This window comes from Plasmodium relictum, assembly GCF_900005765.1.
Source record: "Plasmodium relictum strain SGS1 genome assembly, contig: PRELSG_00_v1_174, whole genome shotgun sequence".
NCBI lineage: Eukaryota > Apicomplexa > Aconoidasida > Haemosporida > Plasmodiidae > Plasmodium > Plasmodium relictum.
In genome coordinates, this window is record NW_021628359.1 from 14,790 (window position 1) to 37,915 (window position 23,126).

At 18.1% G+C, this 23,126-nt stretch overlaps 2 protein-coding genes across 2 annotated transcripts, besides 1 other annotated feature; both read left to right on the forward strand.

The window, feature by feature from the left end:
• Positions 1 to 3,081: 3,081 nt before the first annotated feature.
• Positions 3,082 to 3,606, forward strand: ETRAMP (early transcribed membrane protein; the record flags this gene model as incomplete). Its single annotated transcript, XM_028675222.1, has 1 exon — positions 3,082 to 3,606. One exon carries the CDS (start codon positions 3,082 to 3,084, stop codon positions 3,604 to 3,606), a length of 525 nt encoding a protein of 174 aa, XP_028531023.1.
• Positions 3,607 to 12,214: 8,608 nt separating this feature from the next.
• Positions 12,215 to 12,922: a repeat region.
• A 5,919-nt stretch (positions 12,923 to 18,841) lies between these two features.
• PRELSG_0016400 (Plasmodium exported protein (PHIST), unknown function) lies at positions 18,842 to 19,679 on the forward strand (the record flags this gene model as incomplete). Its single annotated transcript, XM_028676333.1, has 2 exons — positions 18,842 to 19,033; positions 19,146 to 19,679. 2 exons carry the CDS (start codon positions 18,842 to 18,844, stop codon positions 19,677 to 19,679), a joined length of 726 nt encoding a protein of 241 aa, XP_028531024.1.
• Positions 19,680 to 23,126: the final 3,447 nt, after the last annotated feature.

Genomic DNA, 23,126 nt, shown 5'->3' on the forward strand with positions numbered 1-23,126 from the left:
TTTTAATAATTTCAGGTAGATCTATAATTATTAATTTGTGGAGATTAAGTAATTTTTTTTTTTATATTATTCAATAAAAGATATTATTGGACTTTCATATAATAATAGTTGTTCATATGGAAAATAGTGAGGCATGTATTCATTCATTGGTTTTAAAAAAGAAAAAAAAATGAAAATATTTGAATTAAATGTTTTTGTAAAATTTTTGTTGTCAAATCCAAATTAATTTTTTAACAATAAAAATTAAATTCAAAATTTAAAAGAAAAACAAAAAAAGAATTATATTTTCATTAACATATAATTTTTACGTATTTTTAAAATAAAATTAATTAGTATAATTAACTTTATTTTTTTTTTTTAATTAATTATGATATATAATCCATAATCTTAATAAGGATTTAAATTTTTAATAAAAATTAAAGTGTCCATTTTTTAAAGTAAATAAATGGTTCTTAAATAATAATTGCCTAGTCCTGTAAATTATATGTATAAAATTTATTTACTAAAAGCATAAATAAAAGAAGTAGAGATATCTTTGTATGCTCTTTATTAACTTATTTGTTCAATATTCTAGTGAAGTCGTTGAAAGGATAATTAATAAAATAATAGTCGAATTTTTTTTTATATTAAGGACTTAATTTTTTATAAAGATGATAATTATTTATTAAATTAGAAAAATTTCTTTTATAAAATAGTTTAGAACAAAAAAATATTATCGTAAATATATTTAAATGACGATAATATCATATGAAATATATCATTTATTTCATGTTATGTAATGTAATTATATACAGTTCATGTATTTGTTACAAAGGTATTTTTATAACGAAATTAGTAGAGCCCATTATCTACCCTTTATTGATCTGTTTATTCAATAAGTAAATATTTGAACAGGCAATATATCAAAGAGTTACCTATACAATCTAGATATTTTAAAAGAATATCTTGATAATCTATCTAAAAATGCTATAGTATAGTATTAAAAAAAGGGAATTTAGTTTCACATTTTTTTTATTGAATAAAAGAAGATTTTTGTTCAGTAAGTTGACATATTAATTGCCCTTTTAAAAACTCTTGCAAACTATTGAGCAAACAAATTAAAATTATGCAGAGTAATCTCCACTATTTTTATTTATTGTAAAAATGCTTCTCACAAGGAAAAGATAATTTTTATTTAATTACATTACATAAAATAAATCGATTATTTCATATGACAATATAATACTCTATATAATATATCATCACATTTTATTTATTCTTAGTATCTTAATTTATGGGATATTTTAAATTATTTTATAAAAATATTACTTATTTTTTTTGTCTTAAACATTCATCTTGTAAAAACGTTTTATTATTTGTGAAATAATCTTTTATATCCATGATTTAATCATTAATTTTTTTTTTTTTTTTTTTATACTATTTAAGATACTTTCAAAAATATGTAGAGTTTTGAACTTTTTATCTTATTTATAATTAACTATTATTCTATAAAAGAATAATAATATCCTTTATTAACTATATATATATTTCTTTTTAGAATGACAAGTATTAAAAGAGATAACAGAACATTAAAATTAATTTTTTTATATATAAAGTTTTTCTGACTTGTAAAGAAAATTTTATAAATCGTTGATACGTTGAAATGATATAAGGAATAAAATATTGTAAAGAATATTTTACAATATATTACATATTTATATGGTTTAAATTGTTAATATGTATAAAATTATTATATTAAAAGTCATAAATTCATTGTAATAATTTATTAATCTTTAGCTTAATTTCTTTACTTATTTAAAAAGAACAATACATTAAATTGCAACTTAAGCAAATTTTTTTTTAATTCACATTATGGTATTTATATTTATTTTACTCTAAAAAATATTTAGTTTCATTTTATTATTTTTATAATAATGAATTATAATATCACATGATAAAGATACTCTCTCATAACTATCAAACATATTATTAAAAAAAAAATAATATTTCTTTATTTGTTTCCTATAAATTGGATGTTTGAAGATTTTTATATATTATCGAACAATCAAATTAATAAACATAAAGAAGTGATATTTTCTAACTTAATTGTAAAGTTACTTATTATAAGAAATACATAATACCTAACGTAAAATAATCATTTTCCTTCATGCGATATCCATAATTATTTAATTGAAACTACACTAATATTTAAATACTTTGTTATTCTTAATATATTAAATGATTTATAAAAACGTTCATATAACTCAAAATTCTAAATTATTTTTACTAAAAATTAATACTCAATACATACAAAAACATAATAGTGTACTAAATTTTAATCTTTAATCAAAAAAAAATTTAAGTGATGAAACTGCATCTCCTATATCCTTGACCATTCATTCATCAATTAAATATTTGCTAAAAATGTATCATCACCTTCACAAAAAAGAAAATTACGTTGTTCATAAAAAATATAAAAAGCTTTTTAATGAATTTATAGATCTATTATTATAAATTAATAGAGTTTACACTTCCGGATAAGAACTATAAAAGTAGATAATGCATATATGAAAAGTAAACTATGATAATATAAAATAGTACTATTTTTCATTTTGTAAAAAGGTGACATAGTTAAAATCATATAAAAAGAACATGCATTAATTTTCAGGTAAAATATAATAAATTATGAGACTATATTTTTAATCTCCAAAATATAGGAGACCTTTTTGTTTAAGATGCAAATTCATGAATACTTTCTGCATTATATTAATTATTACATTTAAGTGAATAATGAGCAAAAAAGTATCAAAGTTCCCTTTTTCTTATATTTGCATGCGCATGAAAAATACATATATAATGAATAAAATTTTTTTTTTAAATATCTTCAAATAATAATAGAAATCTATATAAAATAAAAATAAAAAAAATAAATTAAAAGGTAATTACTTTTTAGTGCCAAAAGTATAAACTAGATTCTAAATATTGATAATAATAAATTAAGAAATATATCTTCTTGTTCTATGTATATATATTACTAATCTTAATATAGTAAGCATTATTACAAAGAGCATTTTCTTCTTTTATTTTTTTTTTTAATTCAAAATGAAAATTTCAAAAATAATTTATTTTTTAAATTTTATAATATTTGTTAATTTATTAACACCATGCTTATCAAGTTATTATGATCGTCACACTAATAATGAATATTCCTCATTAAGAAGATCTATACATTCGGTACCTGGTGGAAATTGTTATTCTACAGATTCATTTGGAAGAAATACAGATGAAGCATCAAGTATATGTAGCGGTAGTTCTGAAGAAACTGAAAGTTTAAGTGGAAGCAGCACAATTACTGAAGGAGAAGAAGATATTCCAAATTGTGAAAAATACTTCTCTCATACTCGATGCAATATTCCTCCTAATTTACAAATATTTGTACAATTTATTACTAAAAAACTACAGAAAAAGTATAATGATACTTTACCACATTTTAAACATCATGTAAGGAACCCCGATCATTTAAGAGGAGTGATTGTTTCTTCAGCATCAAAGTATGGTATTCCATTGTCAGAACAAATGGTACATACTTTAGTTAAGAAAGTATATATTGATATAGTAACGGTATAATAATCTAGAAAAAAAATATTTTTATGGTATAGTGCTGATTTTTTCATTTAATATGAAATAACTTCTATAAATAAAATGAATACAGGGGTTTATAAACTTAAAAACCAAAAGTGAGAATATTAAATAATTTAGCTTTTTATTTGTATTAAGTATAAAATAATATGTTTCTTAAACTATTAGTGAATAAAAATATGTGAATGGTTTATGTCAAGATAATTTATTTTATATTAAAATAAATAATAAAAGTTATAAAATAGTTTGTATTTATTATAAAGAATACTAAGTAATAAATTGGCACTGAATATTTTTTCACGTAATTGTTCAATTAACTATGAAGATATAGCTTTAAAGAAATATAAAAATTGTTAAAATACATAATAGTAAAGAAACATAAAAAGTATGTATTTTGGGAAGGAAAATTTGTAAAATGCATAAATATATTAAAAAAAAAAAATTAGTAAAAATAAAATATAGTTAGCATCTATTATTTTATATAATTATACTAATTACTTTATATAAATAAAAAAAAAGGAAAATAATATATATATATATATATATATATATTGTATTTAGAATCTATATGAGTAATTTAAGAATTTAATATATATGTGTATGCATAAATACCTAAAATGTTATTTGTAAATACAATATTCATTTTATGTATTTTTTTTCTAAGAATTTATAAAATTTAATAAGCATATATATATATATATATATATGTACATGCAATTTAAGATTATACATTTTTTTAATAAGACATATAAATATTCTTTATAATAAAAATAAATACGCAAAACATATAATTAAGTGAAATAACTTTATAGAAAATGAAATATTGACATGTTTTTTTGTAGAATGTAAGAATAATTTATCTAAAAGTAAAAAATAAACTTTTTATATAAGGAAAAAATAAAAATATGAATGAAATATATATTGTACTAGTTATGATAATGTTATTAAATATTACATTTGTACAATATTCACGATTTAAAAAAATAAGAATAAATAAGAAGATATATTTTATGTTATAATTTTAATATAAATTGTTAGTGATTATTTTATATTAATCAAAATAAATAATACAATATATAATTTGTAGTGGAGAAAAAAAAAAAAAAAATGAAAATTAACATATTTACCATATATATTATATCATTCTATAATAATTTATGTGTGCAATAAAATTAATGTTTACAATAGAAATAATAAAAAGCTCAATTATGCTAATTTTATATCTATTTTTCATCAAATTGTGCAATAATTCAACAGTAAATTTTATGCGATAAAATAATAAATTTAAATTATATGCATGTATTATTTTATTCATAAATAAATCACATTTTATAGTGAAAATAATTAAACAAAAAAAAAAAAAAATAATAAAAATAAAATAACAATTTTTTAATTTAAAATAATAAAAATGTTAGTGGAAATTAAAACAGTAATTGTAATTATACTAGCGTGTAAAACTTAAGAAAAAAATACATTTTAACAATTTTGGTACTAAGTATAATGCAATAAAAGGAAATATTTATAAAGCAAATATAAGCAACTAAAATTATGAAAATCATAACATTCATTTACATATTATACGTAAATAATTATTTTTTGAAAATTGTTTAGATTTCTTTTTAATAAATTTTTATGAACTCTTGACATTTTATAAATGAAAATTTTGGATACTAAAGTCGAATTTTTAAATGAAAAAATTTTGCACAGGAAATATAATTTGTCATAAAGCAAGTAAATAATTTTAAAATAAAAAAAAAAAAAAATTTTTTTTTATTTTTATTTGTTGAACTAAAGTTGAGAGGGTATTTTTTAAACTAAGTATATAACTTTTCGTTAACATTCATGAGAAAATATTAAATTATTCATTATTAAGAAATTAAAAAAAAATATATAATTATAGATATATTATTTTTATTATCATTATGAAATCCATATGTAACTATTTTAGAAGCAACGTCTAAAAGTAATTTTACTTCATTAATTATCGTCAAATAAATCTTATAATGTATTGAAGAACATCTTTTTAATGAATTCATATTCATTTTAATGTGAAGATGAGGTAAAATTGTTATTGAATGAATATAATTAATGATGAACTAAATTTTTTTTTCATATTTTAATTAGGATTAATGTAAGTGAAATACATTTAAATTATATTACATATAAATGGATTTTGGTTTCATATGATAACAAAATGTATTACTTAGTTTAAATTTCATTGTTTAATATAATGTCCAATAAAAAATACTATTAGATATTTTAAACATTCAATGAAATAAAATATAATATGGCTAAAAGTTTAGATGTATATTTAAATTATTTGAGGAAACATGTGCAATTAAAATAAGTGAAAATAAAAAAAAAGAATATTAACTTTTTTTTAGTATAATTGATATTTTTAATACTTTTACAGTATTTTATTCAATTAGTTTATTAATTACTTATTCAAAATCTTTTCTAGATTATTGAAAAAACAATTTAATAAAGAGCACGTTGTTAAGTCTCTATTTATTTTAATTATTATAAAAATATATTTATACTGTTATACGAAAATTTGCATGTTCGTTTATTAATTTGATTATTCAATAACGTTGTTAGAATATTGAACAAACACATTAATAAACAGAAAGTAGATAAATATATACTGATTTTAATTTAGTTTTATTAATGCTAATATGTAGAATTTTAAGTTAATTGTCTAATTATTTTTAAATGTATAAATATTCATATGAAAATTATATATAGTTTATAATAAAAATCATATATAAACACAATCAAAATATACTTAATGAAATATTTTCTCTTTTAATATTTATTACTGGTTAATAAAAGTTATTATTAAACTTTTATATTTTTAAAAGGTAGTTGTACTAAGATACTATTTAATGGTATACTAATTACATAATAACAGCGTAAAGACAATATTAAATAAAAATGTACATTTTTAGCTAGTGCCATTATATAGTTCAAATCAGACATATTTTTATATATATATTTATATATTTTATTTTTTTTAATATTAATGCGTGTGCCTTTAAGAGTACTAAATGTATATATTTCATATAACAAATAATATGGGAGTTTAATGAAATATTAGAAGAGAAAATATATGTATTACATTTTTTTTTTTTCAATATAAAAAAAAAATGAGGAGATATAAATTTTTATAAGGTGTGTAAAAAAGAGATAAACTAATAAAAATTTAACTATAAAAGTTTTAATTACTGGAATAAAAAGTAATTAAACTAAATTAAAGATATATAATTATTTTGTACTTATTATTTATTAATTTATTTATTCAATATTCTATTAAAGTATTCGAATATCAAATTAATAATGCATGTGTGTGAATTGAGTAACTTTTATTTAGTTTAAACTCTAATTAAATATTAAAGTTTATACTTATGTGTATAAAAGCGACAATACTCAATTAAAGAAGTTTAAGTATATACTTACGATTTATTAATTTTCTTATTTAGTACTTTAGTAAAGTATTAGGCAAAATTAATAAATCAATTGTATATTCAGATATTCTTATTTATTTTAAAAGTATTTCTTCTTTTCTTTGATACTCGTTTTCTCCCTCTTTCTTTATTCAACATTTTATACTGTGCATATTTTTCCCTATAAAATATGTGCTATCCAAAATTTATAACTTTTTATAAAAACTGATAAAATAATTATGTGAATATAAGATAAAAAAAACAAATAAACATGTGTATATAATGAAAAAAAATAAAAAGCTTATTTTCAATTTGAAGTATTCGAAAATTTTAAAACAATTCATTCTTTATGAATTTTTAATTTTCGTTAGTTTGAAACATCTCGATATGTATATAACTCTGTTCATCACACAAACGGGTTAATATATACTTTTATTAACAAATGGTCAAATTAGTAAAGAGCACTTAGAAAAGTCCTTATTAATTTTACTTATAATAAATATACTTAATATAGATAATTATTTACTCTATATAATCTCCTATCAGTCAATAATTAGTATTATTGGTCTATTCTAAGTGATACTATAGAATGGATACCAAAAAATTAATATTCATTTGTGGATGTATTGTTTGCTAAAAGAATTCATACATCGAAATATATGCACCAGAACAAATGATTTTTTTAAAAATATGCACACAAAAAAATTTCACAATAATAAAAATAAGTAACAAAAATAATTTTAAGAAGAATATATTTTTATATAGTGTGTTATATATAAAAAAGATATAAAAACAAATATAAAATTAATAGAATATGTGAGTTATAAATTTATTTTTTAATTTTTTTTTTTTTAAAGAGACCTTTTTTTTTTTGTGGTATTTATTGTGTAATTAAGAATATATGAAACTTACATAATAAAAAAATTTAAAAAGTTGATATTAGCCATTAGTTATAAATAGTTAATATTAGATTATTATAACTCATATCATAATAAACGAAACTGGTAAAGATTTCTCTACGTGTTCTTTATTAATTTTAATGTTTAAAATACCATAAAAGTGTTAAAAAGATTAATTAATAAATTATTAATCAAGTTTCCTTATGATTCTTATTTTCTAACTGTTATGTATTATTTTTAAAACTTAAATTTACAACGTACCAATTAGAAAGAAAAGAAAGATAACATTATTTTTCTTTTTAAAATGAATAAAAATAAAGTTAAAACAAAAACAAAATTTGTCTCTTTTTTTTTTTAAACCAATGAATATATATGGTTAACTAGCTATATAAGAGGTTAATAACATCTTTTATTAGCAAAGTATTTAATAAGAAATATCACAGACCTTTTTAAACATTCAATAGGATGAAGTAGAATATAGATAAAAGTCTAGTTGTGAATGTCATGTATTTAAGGAAATATTTACACAAAGTTTTTTTTTGTTGTATATATTTTATATATGTGTTCAATGAATAAATTTATTACCCTTAATATGCAGTTTTAAGTTTTGCCCTAATAAAATTTATTTATACATTTGTGTCATTAATTTAATGGAACAAACCAATTAGTAAGACCAAATTTTATTTTGTCTTACCTGGGAGAGAGTTACATGCATATTAAAAAAGTGCCACTGTGACCAACTTAGTATGTCTAATAAAAGTTTTATTTTTAGGACATATCTCGGCTACAATTATATTAATATCTTTTTATTTCTTTTTTGAGAGAAGAATGAATGAGAAAAGAATAACAAGTGGATTGAGTCAATTAGATTTTTAACTTATTATAGACTTTAGTTTTAAAAATTAATTTAATTAATTTTGTACTATTGGTTAATAAAAAAATTGTTATTAACCTTTTGTAAAATAAAATGAGCTACCAGTCAGGAAAATAGAGGTCAGACGTGCCTGACGCTAGTTAAAAAAAAATATAAAGTTATTTTTTTTTTGTTTTGTTTATTTTATTGTATATAAATCTTTGTAATTAAAAAAAAAAATGAAATTATTATTTTTTTTTTCAGTTGAAGTTTGTTCTAATTAAAAAGAGAATAAATTTTTTTTACATGAAAAACTTAAAGAAACAAAAAAGTATAATATTAATGTTATATTCAATGTATATTTTTGAAATAATATTGAATAAATTATAGTTTTGACTTTATTAATTGTTATAAATTGTGTGTTTTTAATTAAAAGAATATAATGATTCTTCGTAAATAAAAACTCATTTATAGCAGTTTAACATGCCTAATAAAAGATGCAATATAATTTAATTAAAACTAAATATTGTGCATCTAGTTAATAAAAGCTATTATTAACCTTTTTCAGTACACTACGCTAGGTTACTGTACGTGTATGCACAAGTTACCCATGCACTGGCTGATTAACAAAAGATATTATAATTTTTTGTAGTACACTAAGCTAGTTTATTGTATGTGTATGTACAAATTAATATGTACTGACACTAATAAAAGTAAAAAAAAAAAAAAAAGGTATATATATTTTTTTTTGTTTGTTTATTTTGTTTTTGAAATATTTAAAAAAAAAAAATTTTAATTATTTTTTTTTTTGGGGGAAATTTTTTTAAGGAAGAATTATTTTTACTCATAAAAATTTAAGATATAAAATTTATAATGTTTTTGTTATAATCAATGTATATTTCGAAATAACATTGAATAAATTAAAGTTTTGACTTTATTAATTGTTATAAATTGTTTGTATGTTTTTAATTAAAAGAAGATACTAATTCTTTGTAAATAAAAACTCATTTATAACGATTAATAGGTCTATTAAAAGATGCAGTAAAATTTAACTCAGTTATAAATGCTCTTTATTAATTTGTTTGTTTAATACTCTAGCAAAGTTATTAAGAGGGTAATTAATAAATCAGCATCATAGAAACCATTATATATATGTTTTATTAATTGATTGCTTAATAACTTTGCTAAAGTATTAAACAAACAAATTAATAAAGAGCATGTATAAATAAATATACGCTTTTAAATATATATATATACTTGTTTTATTATATATATAATGGTTTCTTATGATGCACAATATTTAATTTTAATTAAATTATATTGCATCTTTTAATAGACATGTTAAATTGTTATAAATGAGTTTTTATTTACAAAGAATCAGTATATTCTTTTAACTAAAAACACACAATATATAACAATTAATAAAGTCAAAATTATAATTTATTTAATGTTATTTCAAACATATGCATTGAATATTACATAAACATTATTTGTGTTTATATCTTAAATTTTTTTGAGAGTATAAGTTAATTCTTTATTTAATTTGAAGAAACAAAAACAAACATCCGATAATCCCCCCAAAAAAAAATAATTTTAATTTTTTCTTTTTACTAGAATCAGTGTATGACTAACTTATATATACACTACCAATAACCTAGCTTAATGTACTACAAAAGGTTAATAATATCTTTTATTAACCAATATATAATAAAAACAAATATATATATATTTAAAAACGTACATTTGCTTATATATGCTCTGTATTAATTTGTTTATTGGTCAATGAATAAATTCGTTGCCCTTAATTAATGTATAGTTTGAGGTTTATTTTAATAAAACTTATATATATGTTTGTAGTTAATTTCATAGTACCAAACAATTATTTATAACTTAAATAATTATTCCTTTATCTAGGAGTACACTGAATGCAACAAGTTACTAGAACTTTGACCAACTTAGTGTGTCACATTACTATTTTTTTTGACATACTCGGTTATGATTATATTATATCTTTTTTATTTTTTTTTATTTACAAAAAAAGAAAAAATATTTTATTATTATTATTATTTTTTTTTTTTGGAGAATGAATTTTTATGGAGAAATATTGAAAAAGAAAAGGGTAACAAATGGATTGCTTTTATTTTATTTTAACTTTTATAGACTTTTATTTTCTTAAAGTGATTTAATTAATTTTATATTATAAAAATAGAAACTATAATACAAAATTATAAGGGAATCCTAAGACTTGCTCTTTATTAACTTGGATATTCGTTACTTTTATCCAAGTCTTTGAATATCCAATTAATAAATCATTTGTTTAATACTCTAACAAAGTCATTAAGCAGGTGGTTAATAAAATATGTTATTAACCTTTTGTAGCACATTGAGCTAGTTTACTAGTCATGTACGTACAAGTTAGCCATGCACTGACGCTAGTTAAAAAAAAAAAAATAAAGTTATTTTTTTTTGTCTGTTTATTTTTATTTATATACATCTTTGTAATTAAAAAAAAAAAAAAAAAATTAAATTAATTTTTTTTTTATTTTTTTTTGTTGTTGATGTTTGTGTTTTTCAAATTAAATAAGGAATTAACTTTTACTTATAAAAACTTGAGATATAAAACGAATAATGTTTATGTTATATTCAATGTATATTTTGAAATAACATGGAATAAATAACAGTTTTGACTTTATTAATTGTTATAGTTTGTCTGTATATTTTTAATTAAAAGAATAAGTAATTCTTTGTAAATAAAAATTCATTTGTAACAAATTAATTTGTCTATTAAAAGAAGCATTAAAGTTTAACTCAGATTAAATAGTATGCATTATAAGAAAACCAATATATATATATAAACGTATACTTAGTTATACATGCTCTTTATTAATTTGTTTGTTTAATACTCTAGCAAAGTCATTAAACAGCCAATTAATAAATCAATAATATAATAATAAGTATATACACTAAAAATCAGTATATTTATTTATACATGCTCTTTATAAATTTGTTTGTTTAATACTCTAGCAAAGTCATTAAAAAGGCAAGTAATGAATCACATAGAGACACCACTAATTAGTATAAGTGATTTTGTTATATTAAGTATCGCGAATCTCTCCTTAATTTCATTATTTGTAGATTTTATGCGTATTAATATTTCATCTAACATTTTCTCTTCCTATCCATTATATATTCCAATAACTCTTATTGTAGAATTTATAAATCTACTCTTATCCCTAGCTCCTCTGCTGAAATATTAGGTACTATATATAACTTAACTTCTGTATCCATTAACACATGCACCACTTTTCCATTAATTTCAACATTTTGGTTAGAATCTACACATGATCTTTTAACGCTTCCTAAATTATAAAACATCTTAACTGATTGTTTACTTGATTCCATCTCCGTTATATCCTCTTCAGAGGTTTCGCTTTTACTCACCTTACCATATTTCTTTTTCTATAATAATCCTTGTTATTTTCCTTCATTTTATTATTATATCGTTATTTATGTTTCTCTATCTGCTTATTGGCACGCACTTTTTGTCTGTTAACATATTTTTCCATTTAATCTAATTTCTTTAAATTATTTTCATTATTAATTAATTTTAAACTTATATCATATTTCTTCTCAGTTGTTATATCTTTAATTCCATCTTCTTTATCTCTTATAACTTTTTTTTGATATAATTTTTCTAGATGACTTATCATATTACAGTTTTGACATTTCTATTTTCTATATTCTCAACTTTTTTTTAAATGGCTTTATTTCCAAAGCATTAACATTTGATGGGAAGTCTACTTTTGTATTATGTCGCATTACTATCATAGTCTTTATTTACAGGATATACTTTAACATAATTTCTTACACCTTTCTTAGAGGTTCTTTTTATCTTTTTTGATACAAATTTTAAATACTTCATGCATGTCTTTCCTACTATATAATCAGCAGGAATCCATAATAGAATTTCTTTATGGAAACATCTCCTAAAATATTTCCATAAATCATTTGTAGTAATACCATTGACATCATTGAAGCATAAACAACTATTGAATTATATGAAACGATCCTTAATAAATGAATTTATAATTTCCTTTAAATTTTATTCTCACTTTGATTTATTAATTGTCTATATAACTTTTCTAAAGTATTAAACAAACAAATTAACAAAGAACATGTATAACTACATATGCTGATTTTTAGTGTTTATACTTACTCTTCTTTTATACATAGAAATATTTATCATATACAACAGTTAACTTGAACTAATCAATTATATATTGTTTAACAAATGTACTTTTACTTTGGCAAATGTGTACTTATTTACAAAGAATAAGTATTTCCTTTTAATTTAAAAACTCACAAATGAAAAAATTAAACTCTAAGTTATTCACTGTTATTTAAAAATATAAAAATTAAGTATAACATATAAATTTTGCTTTTTATTCATTAAAAAGTCTTCATTCTTAAAATCTCACAACAAAATAAAATAAAAAAAAAATAAAATAAAATCTTTTTTTTTTTTAAATAGCATTAGTACCTAGCTGATTTGTACTTTTCTAACTAGTACTCTAACTTTATATGCTATAAAAGGTTAATAATATCTTTTATTAATCGCGCTTAGAAGTTCCGAATTTTATTATTTGTTCTATTCACTCATCATTGTTCATAAATATCTATCTATCTAGTTTAATTTTTAACTGCAACATATTCTTTATTTTCTAGTTTTCACGTAACATATATATTTTTCTTATATGAGCTCTTGATAACAGTCATTTCAATATCAGAAATGTTTCAATCTTTAGTATTTGCATCCTTATCTTATCTTCGAATTCTTCAAACCATAAAAAATAATCTCCTATTTCTTTCTCATCAAATTATTTTATTACATCTGGAATTTTGATTTTAGTAAACTCTTCAGTTTCTTTTACTTTAAATACATAAGCTTCATTGAGATTCACTATCTCTTAAAATGCCTCTAATCCAAATCTTTTCATATCTTCTTTTATCTTGGGATTTTTCAATTCACTTGGTTCTGTTCGCGTTGATTATTTTCATGCCCTTGTTGCAAGTTTATTTATTAATTGATCGTTCAAATAACTTTTCTAGAATATTGAACAAATAAATTAATGGAGTATATAAAGAAATATCTACTTATTTTCTTTAGGTTATATTATTTAAAGAAATTATATTTAATGTTAATTAAGTTAATTAAATAAATAAATATTTACACAACAACAAAATATTTAACATAAAATAAAAACATAAAACTTATTCTATAAAAAAAAATAATTATTTTATTTATTTTTTTTTCACGTAATAGAGTAACTAGTCCTAGTAAATACTTTTTATTTTGTTTGCATGCAGTTATTTTCCATTTTCAAAAAGGTTAATATATTTATTTATTATCCAATATCCTAGCAAAGTCAATGAACGAGAGATTAATAAGTAAATAGTGCACTACATAAATTTTAGAATAGGAAATTAATAAATAAATTCTCAACAAAAGCTTTGAACAAGTTATTATTAAATCAGTATATTATTTATTTTTAAAATGTAACTTTAATTACTCTAATATAATTAAAATATATTTATCTTAAATTATATATTATTAAAAATATTACGGAAAGCTACCTAAATTGAATATATAAATTAATTATTATGCATTTAAAAGAAGGGAAATAAAATTAATTTTTTATAATTGTATATAGTTAGACTTTTTCTTATACACTTTTTAAAGAAAAAAAAAAAAATCAATTCTTTCATAATGGAATTATTTATAATACTCTTTTCTGTATATTAATTTCATTTTTTTGTAATTTTCAAAAAAAAAAAGAAAAAGTATATTATATAGAATAAAATATAGAAATTGTAATGTATGTCTAATATTTATTAATGAATATTTATTATTTTAATGACTTGTTTAATTTTAATTATTTTGATATCAAATCAGCAGTATTTCTAATATTAGTTAATAAATGAATATATTAACCTTTTTAAAAATGAAAAATAACTGTTTGCAAAAAGAATAAAAAGTATCTACTATGACTAGGAAATTTATCACGTGAAAAAAAAAAAAATATATTTTTTTTTAAGGAATAAGTTTTGCCTTAATTTTTGTTTTAAGATTTTTATTTCATGATTTGTTAATTTTGTAAAGACTTATTTTTGTTTTAATTAACTACAATTTAATTGACATTAAATGTAACTTTTTTAAATAAAAGTAAAATAACATAAGGAAAATAAGTAAAAATTGCTCTACATGTTCTTTATTAATTTATTTGTTCAATACTATAGCAAAATCAGTTGAACTACCAATTAATATAACAAATAAATAAAAAATTTGAAAAAAAGGATACTTAAAGTAGTGTTTTTTATTTTTTCCATATCATTTTTTAGCTTTTCTATGTTTTACAATACTACATATATTTCTATTCTTTTAAATAAGAATTGTAGGCATAAATATACATTAATATACAGTATAACATTTTAAATTACTCTATAAAGTTGAATATACCTTTTTATTAAGAATTTTTTTCTTCAATTTTTAGTAATGTAGAAAAAGTATGATATCAATATAAATAAATTTAAGTGCTTTACTTTAAAAATATTGTATTTTATTTTAATATATATTTTTTGAAATAAAATTTATGTTACAATACTTTTTGATATATAGAATATAATTTTTCATTGTTTTTTTTTCCTTATTTTAATTAATATCCTATTAATTTTAGAAAAAAGATATCTGTTAAATAATTTTTTTTTTAATTATTATTATTAAGATATATCTAATTTTTTATCTTTATTAATAATTTTTTTGTAAAAAAAAATTATCTGTCTGTATATATATATAATTTTTCATTTCGTGTATAAATATAGAACAGCCATAGTATGTTTTAATATTTAACAAAATGAAACAAAAACATTTCTAAATAATAATAAGTATTGTTGGAAAACTTCAAAAAACGTTTTATTTCCCTTTTTCTTTTTATAAAATAAATATTAATATATAAAAAAATTTTCATAAATTTTTTATTTATTTTCTTTTTTTATAATACTTAAACCATTGCCTTGAAATTTAAATGATAAAATAAGAAAAGTATTTTGTTCAATAATTTCTATAAAGATTTACACACGTATGAAAAAAACATAAATTATTCTAGTTTCAACGTTGTAAACTAAAAGTAGACTTAAGTATAAAACTTGTAAGAAATATATTTAAAGTGTATAATATTATTTTTCCTTTTTTAATATTATTTTTTATTTTATTTTTCTTTGATTTCGATGTAGGTATAGTAAATAATGCTCATGCACATTTTTATTATTTAAAATATTTAAATAATTTGTAATTGTTTGTAAGTTAAAAGAAATGTAATACTCTTTTCTATTATATATAAAATATATTAAAATAATATGACTATTGCACAAAATTATGATTAGACATAATTTCTGATTTTCGCTTAATTTTTTTTTTTCAATTTTAATAATTTAGAGAAATACATTTATTAATTATAAATGTAATTTCTACAAATTGCATTTATTTTTTTTTTTTTTTTCTTGTATTGAGAAGATAACCATAATTAATAATATTTAAATTTAAGATTACTATTATTAGTTTTTACTAAAATTAATTTTTGTAAGAAGAGTTTATAATGAATGAATAATTTTAATATTTTAAAAGAATAAAATATTATAAAATAACATTTCCTTATTAAAGATATTAATCACTGTTATAAAGTGTTAGTATGTATATGAAAATTTAATTAATAATAAGTTGATTTTATTTTTTAATGAAATCCTTAAAGAGGGAATATGTTTAGTAATTTAATTGCTTTTTAATATATATTATAATTATTTGTACTTTTATAACTAATATCATTATTACTTTTAAAAATTAAATTTTTCTATTATTATTATTTTTTTTTTTTTTTTTTTTGTTATACAACTCCATAAAGGACTGTCGAATTGTTATCTAACAATATCAATTTTTTTTATCTTATTGTGATAAGTTATACATATAATATTACAATATATGGCATAATATAATCATGTAATAACACAGATTAAACTAATATATATTAAAATAAAATTCAAGTTTTAATTGTTTTTAATTTTCAATATAACTTGAATTTTTATTATAACATTCCTAATAATAACAAAACATATATTATGTAATAGCTGTTCACATATGCATATTTTTTTTTCATTGTTATAATTAATATTATAAAGTTATAATTTTAATAACCATTTTATAATAATTATAGACATAATCAGTATTTTTCATATTTTTATTTTTATATTAAAAAATGTTTAATTCTTTGAGTCCATTTTTTTTTTCTTTTTTTTTAATATACAAAAAATTTTCTTTTTTTTCTTTTTTTTTTTTTTTATACAAAAAATTTTCTTTTTCTTTTTTTTATTATTACAATTAATTAATATAAAGAAATATAATAAAAATATTTAAAATATATAAAAATAGAATATTTGTAAAAGGTATGAATCATAATGAAAAAAAAAAAAATAAAGTACTTAAGTGTATATGAAAAAAAGAAAAATTTAAATATAATACAAATTAAATTTTAAAAAAATTAAATAGAATAATATAAGAAATACAATTTAATATATTAATTTTTTTTATTTTTATTCTTCAAAAAATAAACCCCACATGTTCATAACATTGTACAAATGTAAGTTTAATTAAATAATAATTGCTTAAATTACTAAATAAAATTTATATATCATGTTGATAAAAAAAATTAATGTTGTAACTATATTTAAAAATTTTTTAAACAAGTTATGTATTTTTAAGAAATATTCATTAATTATACAATTAAAGAAATAAAAAAAAATTTCAATTGTTATTTTTCCTGTAAATGTAAATAAATAATATGCTTCTTACAGGTGATTTGAACATTTAGAATGTTTTTTCTCTTAAACTTTAATTATTTCACCATTCTCTCGTTTTTTTTTTTTAAATATAATTAATTTGCATAATTCCTGCAAAAATTTCTTTTACTTTCACTTCTAATATAACTCATTCTTTTTTTTATTTAAATTATTTTATAATAATAAAAAATATATTTAAAGTAAAATGATTTCTAATAGACATATATATAAATAATAAAAATATTAGCATCATCTCTGAATTGACTTAATATTTAGAAAAAAAAAACAGAAATTTTAAGTGATTATCAAAAATTAAGATGATATAAAAAAAAAAAATATAATGATATGAAAAACTGGCCAATATAAAGTGGATATAGAAAAATTATATTAAAAAGTTAAAAATTATAACATAAAAAAAAATGTTTTAGTATGAAAAATCCAATTGTATGCTATGCCATTTATATTTTTATGATTTTTTTTTTTTTTTAAACTAGTTCTTTAATTTACTTGATACATTTAAATCTGAAATTATTAATTACTTTTAAGTCATTACTTATTTCATGAAAGAATTTAACAACCAAACAACATATTAAATTGCATAGTTATAAACAAAATTTGAATATTTTATATATATATATATTTTTTTACATTATTTTAAATAATATGAATATCCAAATGATTTAAAGAGTTTTAAAATAAATAAAATAAAATTTCCATTATTTTAATAACTTTTTTTATATACATATATAAAACAACTAGAATTTTATTTTTTAGCTTTTATAAAAATTAAATTAAAATAAATTAGAAACAGAAAAAATAAATAGTAATAGCTAGGTAAAAGTTATACTGTTTATATAAAAATAAGAAGTTAAAGATATTTTAGTTTAATTCTTTTAAAAAAAAAATTCTTAAAGTGCAGTTTAATAATAATACTGATATCTGAAATATTTGTTTTTTATTATTGATTATTATTGTGTATCATATAATTTAATAATTTTACATATTGCTCATTTTTTTTTAAATAGAAACATCATTTGTATGTTAAAATAATTATATTGTTTCAAGATATTTTAAAAATTAAATCATAACTATTTCCAAATTAAGAGAAATTTTTTCTGTATTTTAAAGTATAATAATTAAATATGGGATATAGCAACATGCAAACTAATATTTTACTAAAGAAACAAACAGATGGCACTAGTATTACTGTAAAAAGTTCTTCCACATGGCTAGAAAAACAAGATATAATTTTAAAAAAAATAAACTACGGAAAATATTTGATTCCTAGATTTTTTTTTATAACCTTTTTACCTCTTTTTTTTCTTTTTCTTCAAGTATGATAAAAAAACATAGGTTAAATAAGTATATTTTTTATATTTTTTTTTAATTATATATTTCAATTAAAATTTATATAAATTTGAAATTTTTTTTTAAATGACGACATAGAATATGTATAAATTCCAAAATGATATAAATTTGAAATTTCAATTCAAGAATATTAATTCGAGGAATTTAGCTGAATGGAATAGAGGGGCGAGTGCTAGTGGTATAGAGCTTGAAGACCCATATAAAAAGGTAGATTATAAAGAGGTACTAACGGTTTGGAAAGCTATTCGAGATAACGAGGGAATAAAATTAAGTACTTTACTTGAAAACCTTTTAGATGATCTATTTGAACAATCGAATATTCATGGAATAGATACACAAGATAGAAATGGAATATGGCTTAAATTTGCTAGTGAAGTTTATGAACTTGTGCGTAGAATAGATCATAATACTTACCATAAAATATATTCTATATGTGAAGGGGGATCATGCACACGTGAATCATATATATGTTTTATAAATGAGAATAGTAACTTATGGGAATCCTTTAGATGTGAAATAGGACGCATATGGCATTCCTTTTTAAAAAATAATTTAGATTTACTTGATAAGCAAGTTGTATTAATTGACTTTAATAGTAAAGAAAGTAATTAAAAAGAAAACGAAATTGATAAAGAAGAAAAATTGTCATGCATGGAAGAAGAGGAACAAAAGACAAGATAATAAAGATATAAAGTCCAAAAAGAAAAACTATAATTAATATTAGAAGATGAAGATAAAATATAGAAAAATAAATTAATTTTTATATTAAATATTGTTATTAATTAATATGTGTTTTTCATAACAAAAAGTAAATCGAAATACTTTTGTTATTAAAAATTATATAATTATATGGCAAAAAAGGACTTCATTTACCATTTTAGCTTTTGAAATAATGAAAGCATAGTTTATGAATCTTATTAGTGAATTTAAGATGCTAATAATATATACATAGATATATAAAGAAACACATAGATATATTTATGTTAAGAGATAAATGATTTAAAAATAGAGAGATAAACTAGCAGAATATATGTAATAATTTTTATAAAAAAAATTAATTCTAATATTATTTGAAAAACAATTTTTTTTTTGTAACAATTTTTATTTATGAAAAATTATATAATTTTGTAGAATATTTATTTTGAATAAATAAAGAAAACTCATGAGTGAAAACACTTATGACAAATTAAAATTAACATTTTAAAACAAATAAATTAACTAAAAGATATTTTATTTATTTTATTTTATATTATATTAATAATTATTTAAAAAAAGATAATTACTTAAAGTAATTTTAAATAAATATAGTAGAGATTTCTTTGCATGTTTTTTATTAATTTAAATGGTTAAAATACCTTTAAATTATTCATACTACTATTTAATAAATCTTTCTATTAATATATTGTGCTTACGGATTTTTTTTAATAGTTTTTATGCATATATTTCAAAACATAAAGTTATATCACTTACTGAAATTAGTGAATTTTTTTTAATATTTAGTATGTATTGAATTTTTTAATTTATAAGAGTAGTCGGCATATCAATGATTAAAATAAGCATTTCAAAGGATGTAATTTAATTTATGTACACAAATTGAATAATGGTGATTTTATTTTAATTTCTTATAGTACTTTTTCTATTCATATGAAAGGTGTTATATTATTTTTGAATATTATTATGTGAAAAAGTCCCGATTTTAATTAAATATTTTATATATAGAATTAATTTTTATTTTTTTTTATCGTCCTGAATATTATATTTATAATTCTAATTTTATTAACATAAAGTTATATACTAATTTATTTCCTAAAAATTTAAGAGATTTAATATAAATATTAATAAGAAAAATTAAAAAGGTAAAGGAAATAATTGTGTATTGTAATGAAAAATTAATTGGTAATTAGTATACAAATGATATTAAAATTTTATAAAATAATATTTAGTGAAATATAAAATAAAAAGTTAACTACACATTCTTCATATTTAAAAAATATCTTTAATAGCTAGTTTAAAAAAAATATATATCTTAGTTGTAACCTTTTTTTTTGTTAATTATATTTTTATTTTTTCATGTTTCTAAAAAAAAAAAAAGAATTAAGATTATTTTTTTTTATGAAATGAATGAGAATTTTTAGAAATGATTTTTAAGTCATTTCTAATGAAAATTATTGTGGAAAAAATTATTTCAAAAATAATCAAAGGCTTTTATGTATTAAATGTTTATGATTTAGTAAAAATATGTTAAATTTTTATTTAACATTTCAAATGTTATATAAATTAATTAGTGTGTTAAGAATAAATAAAAAATTGACTATTGTATTAGAGTATTGTGAATTCACACAAAGCTATATTTTTTTATTAATATAATTATATAAAAATTGCATATTTCTTATAAGAACTTTACCATAAAATTAATAGAAACTACTCTACATAATTTTTATATGTTCAATATTTGTAAAAGTTTTTAAAAAAGCAAATAATAAATAAGTAATTAACTTTATATGATTTTTACTCTTCTTATATTAAATTTCCGAATATATTATCTTTAAGATATAAGAGAAAATATACAAAGTTATTCATTATATTATCTTATAATAAATAAGTTTATTTTATTATAAAGTCTCTTAATATAAAAATATAATTTCTTCCTACACTTAAAACTTATATTTCTTTATTTTTTAGAAATAGTAATAAGGCATTTCATATTGAATATAAAGGAAACATTACATTTAAATAAATTTGATAATTTTGATATTTGATTCATAATTAAAAAAAATTTCATAGAACATTTCTATTACTCTATATAATTTTATATCATTTTAAAGCATTTTAAGCTAAAAAAATCAAAAAATTTTAGTTTTTTCAAATTAAGAAAAATGATAAAAAATGATATAATTCTTGCCTTCTAATAATAAATAAAAGTAAAAAAAAAAAAAATAAATAAAATAGTTGAATAATTGATTTATTAATTGCCTGTTCAATGATCTTGCTATAATATTGAACAAATTATTAAAGAGCATGTATAACTAAATATACGTAATTTTATTTATATATATTTATTTTATTATATATATAATAGCATTTTATAATATATAATATTTAATTTGAATTAAATAATTATGGATTGTTTAACAGACATATATTTACTTTTATAAATGAGTTTTTATTTACAAATAAATATATTCTTTTAATTAAAAAGAAACACAAAATTTATTATAAATAACAAAAATTAAAACTCTGATTTATTCAATGTTATTTTCAAAATATACAAATTGAATACAGCATAAACATTATACTTTTGCATATATTAATTTTTATATAAGTAAAAATTAATTCTCTTTTCAATTTGAAAAACATAAACATCATAAAAAAAAAAAAAAATTTAAGTAGCGTCAGTGCATGGCTGATATTTTTCTGACTAGTAGCTATTTTTATTTTACAAAAGGTTAATAACGTTTTTTATTAACCAATAATAGAATTATTATTAATAAAGCATATGCTACTTAACATAATTTTTATACAATAAGCAAATATTACAACATATTATGTTGTGAATTCTTGTTATAAATATACTTTTTTTTAAAGCATAATTTTATTTTAGTGTTTTTTTACTAAATGATTTATTAATTTCCTGTTTAATGACTTTGCTAGAGTATTAAGCAAGCAAATTAATAGAATATGTATAATTAAATATACTGATTTTTAGTGTATATATCTATTCCTATGTTATATATAGAAATGCTTATATAGCATTTAATTTGAACTAATTTTATATTGCTTAACAGACATATATTTACTTTGACAAATGTATACTTATTAACAAAGAATAAGTGCATTCTTTTAATTTAGAAACTCACACAAATAATTTATAGCAAATAAAAAAATTAAATTCTAAGTTATTCACTGATATTTCAAAATATATAAATCGAATATAATACAAACGTTATACTTTTTATTTATTAAAAGAAATAAAAAGTTTTCTTATAGTCACTTTTCATACACCAATTTTTATATAAGTAAAAATTAATTCTCTATTTATATTTTAACAAAAAAAAAATT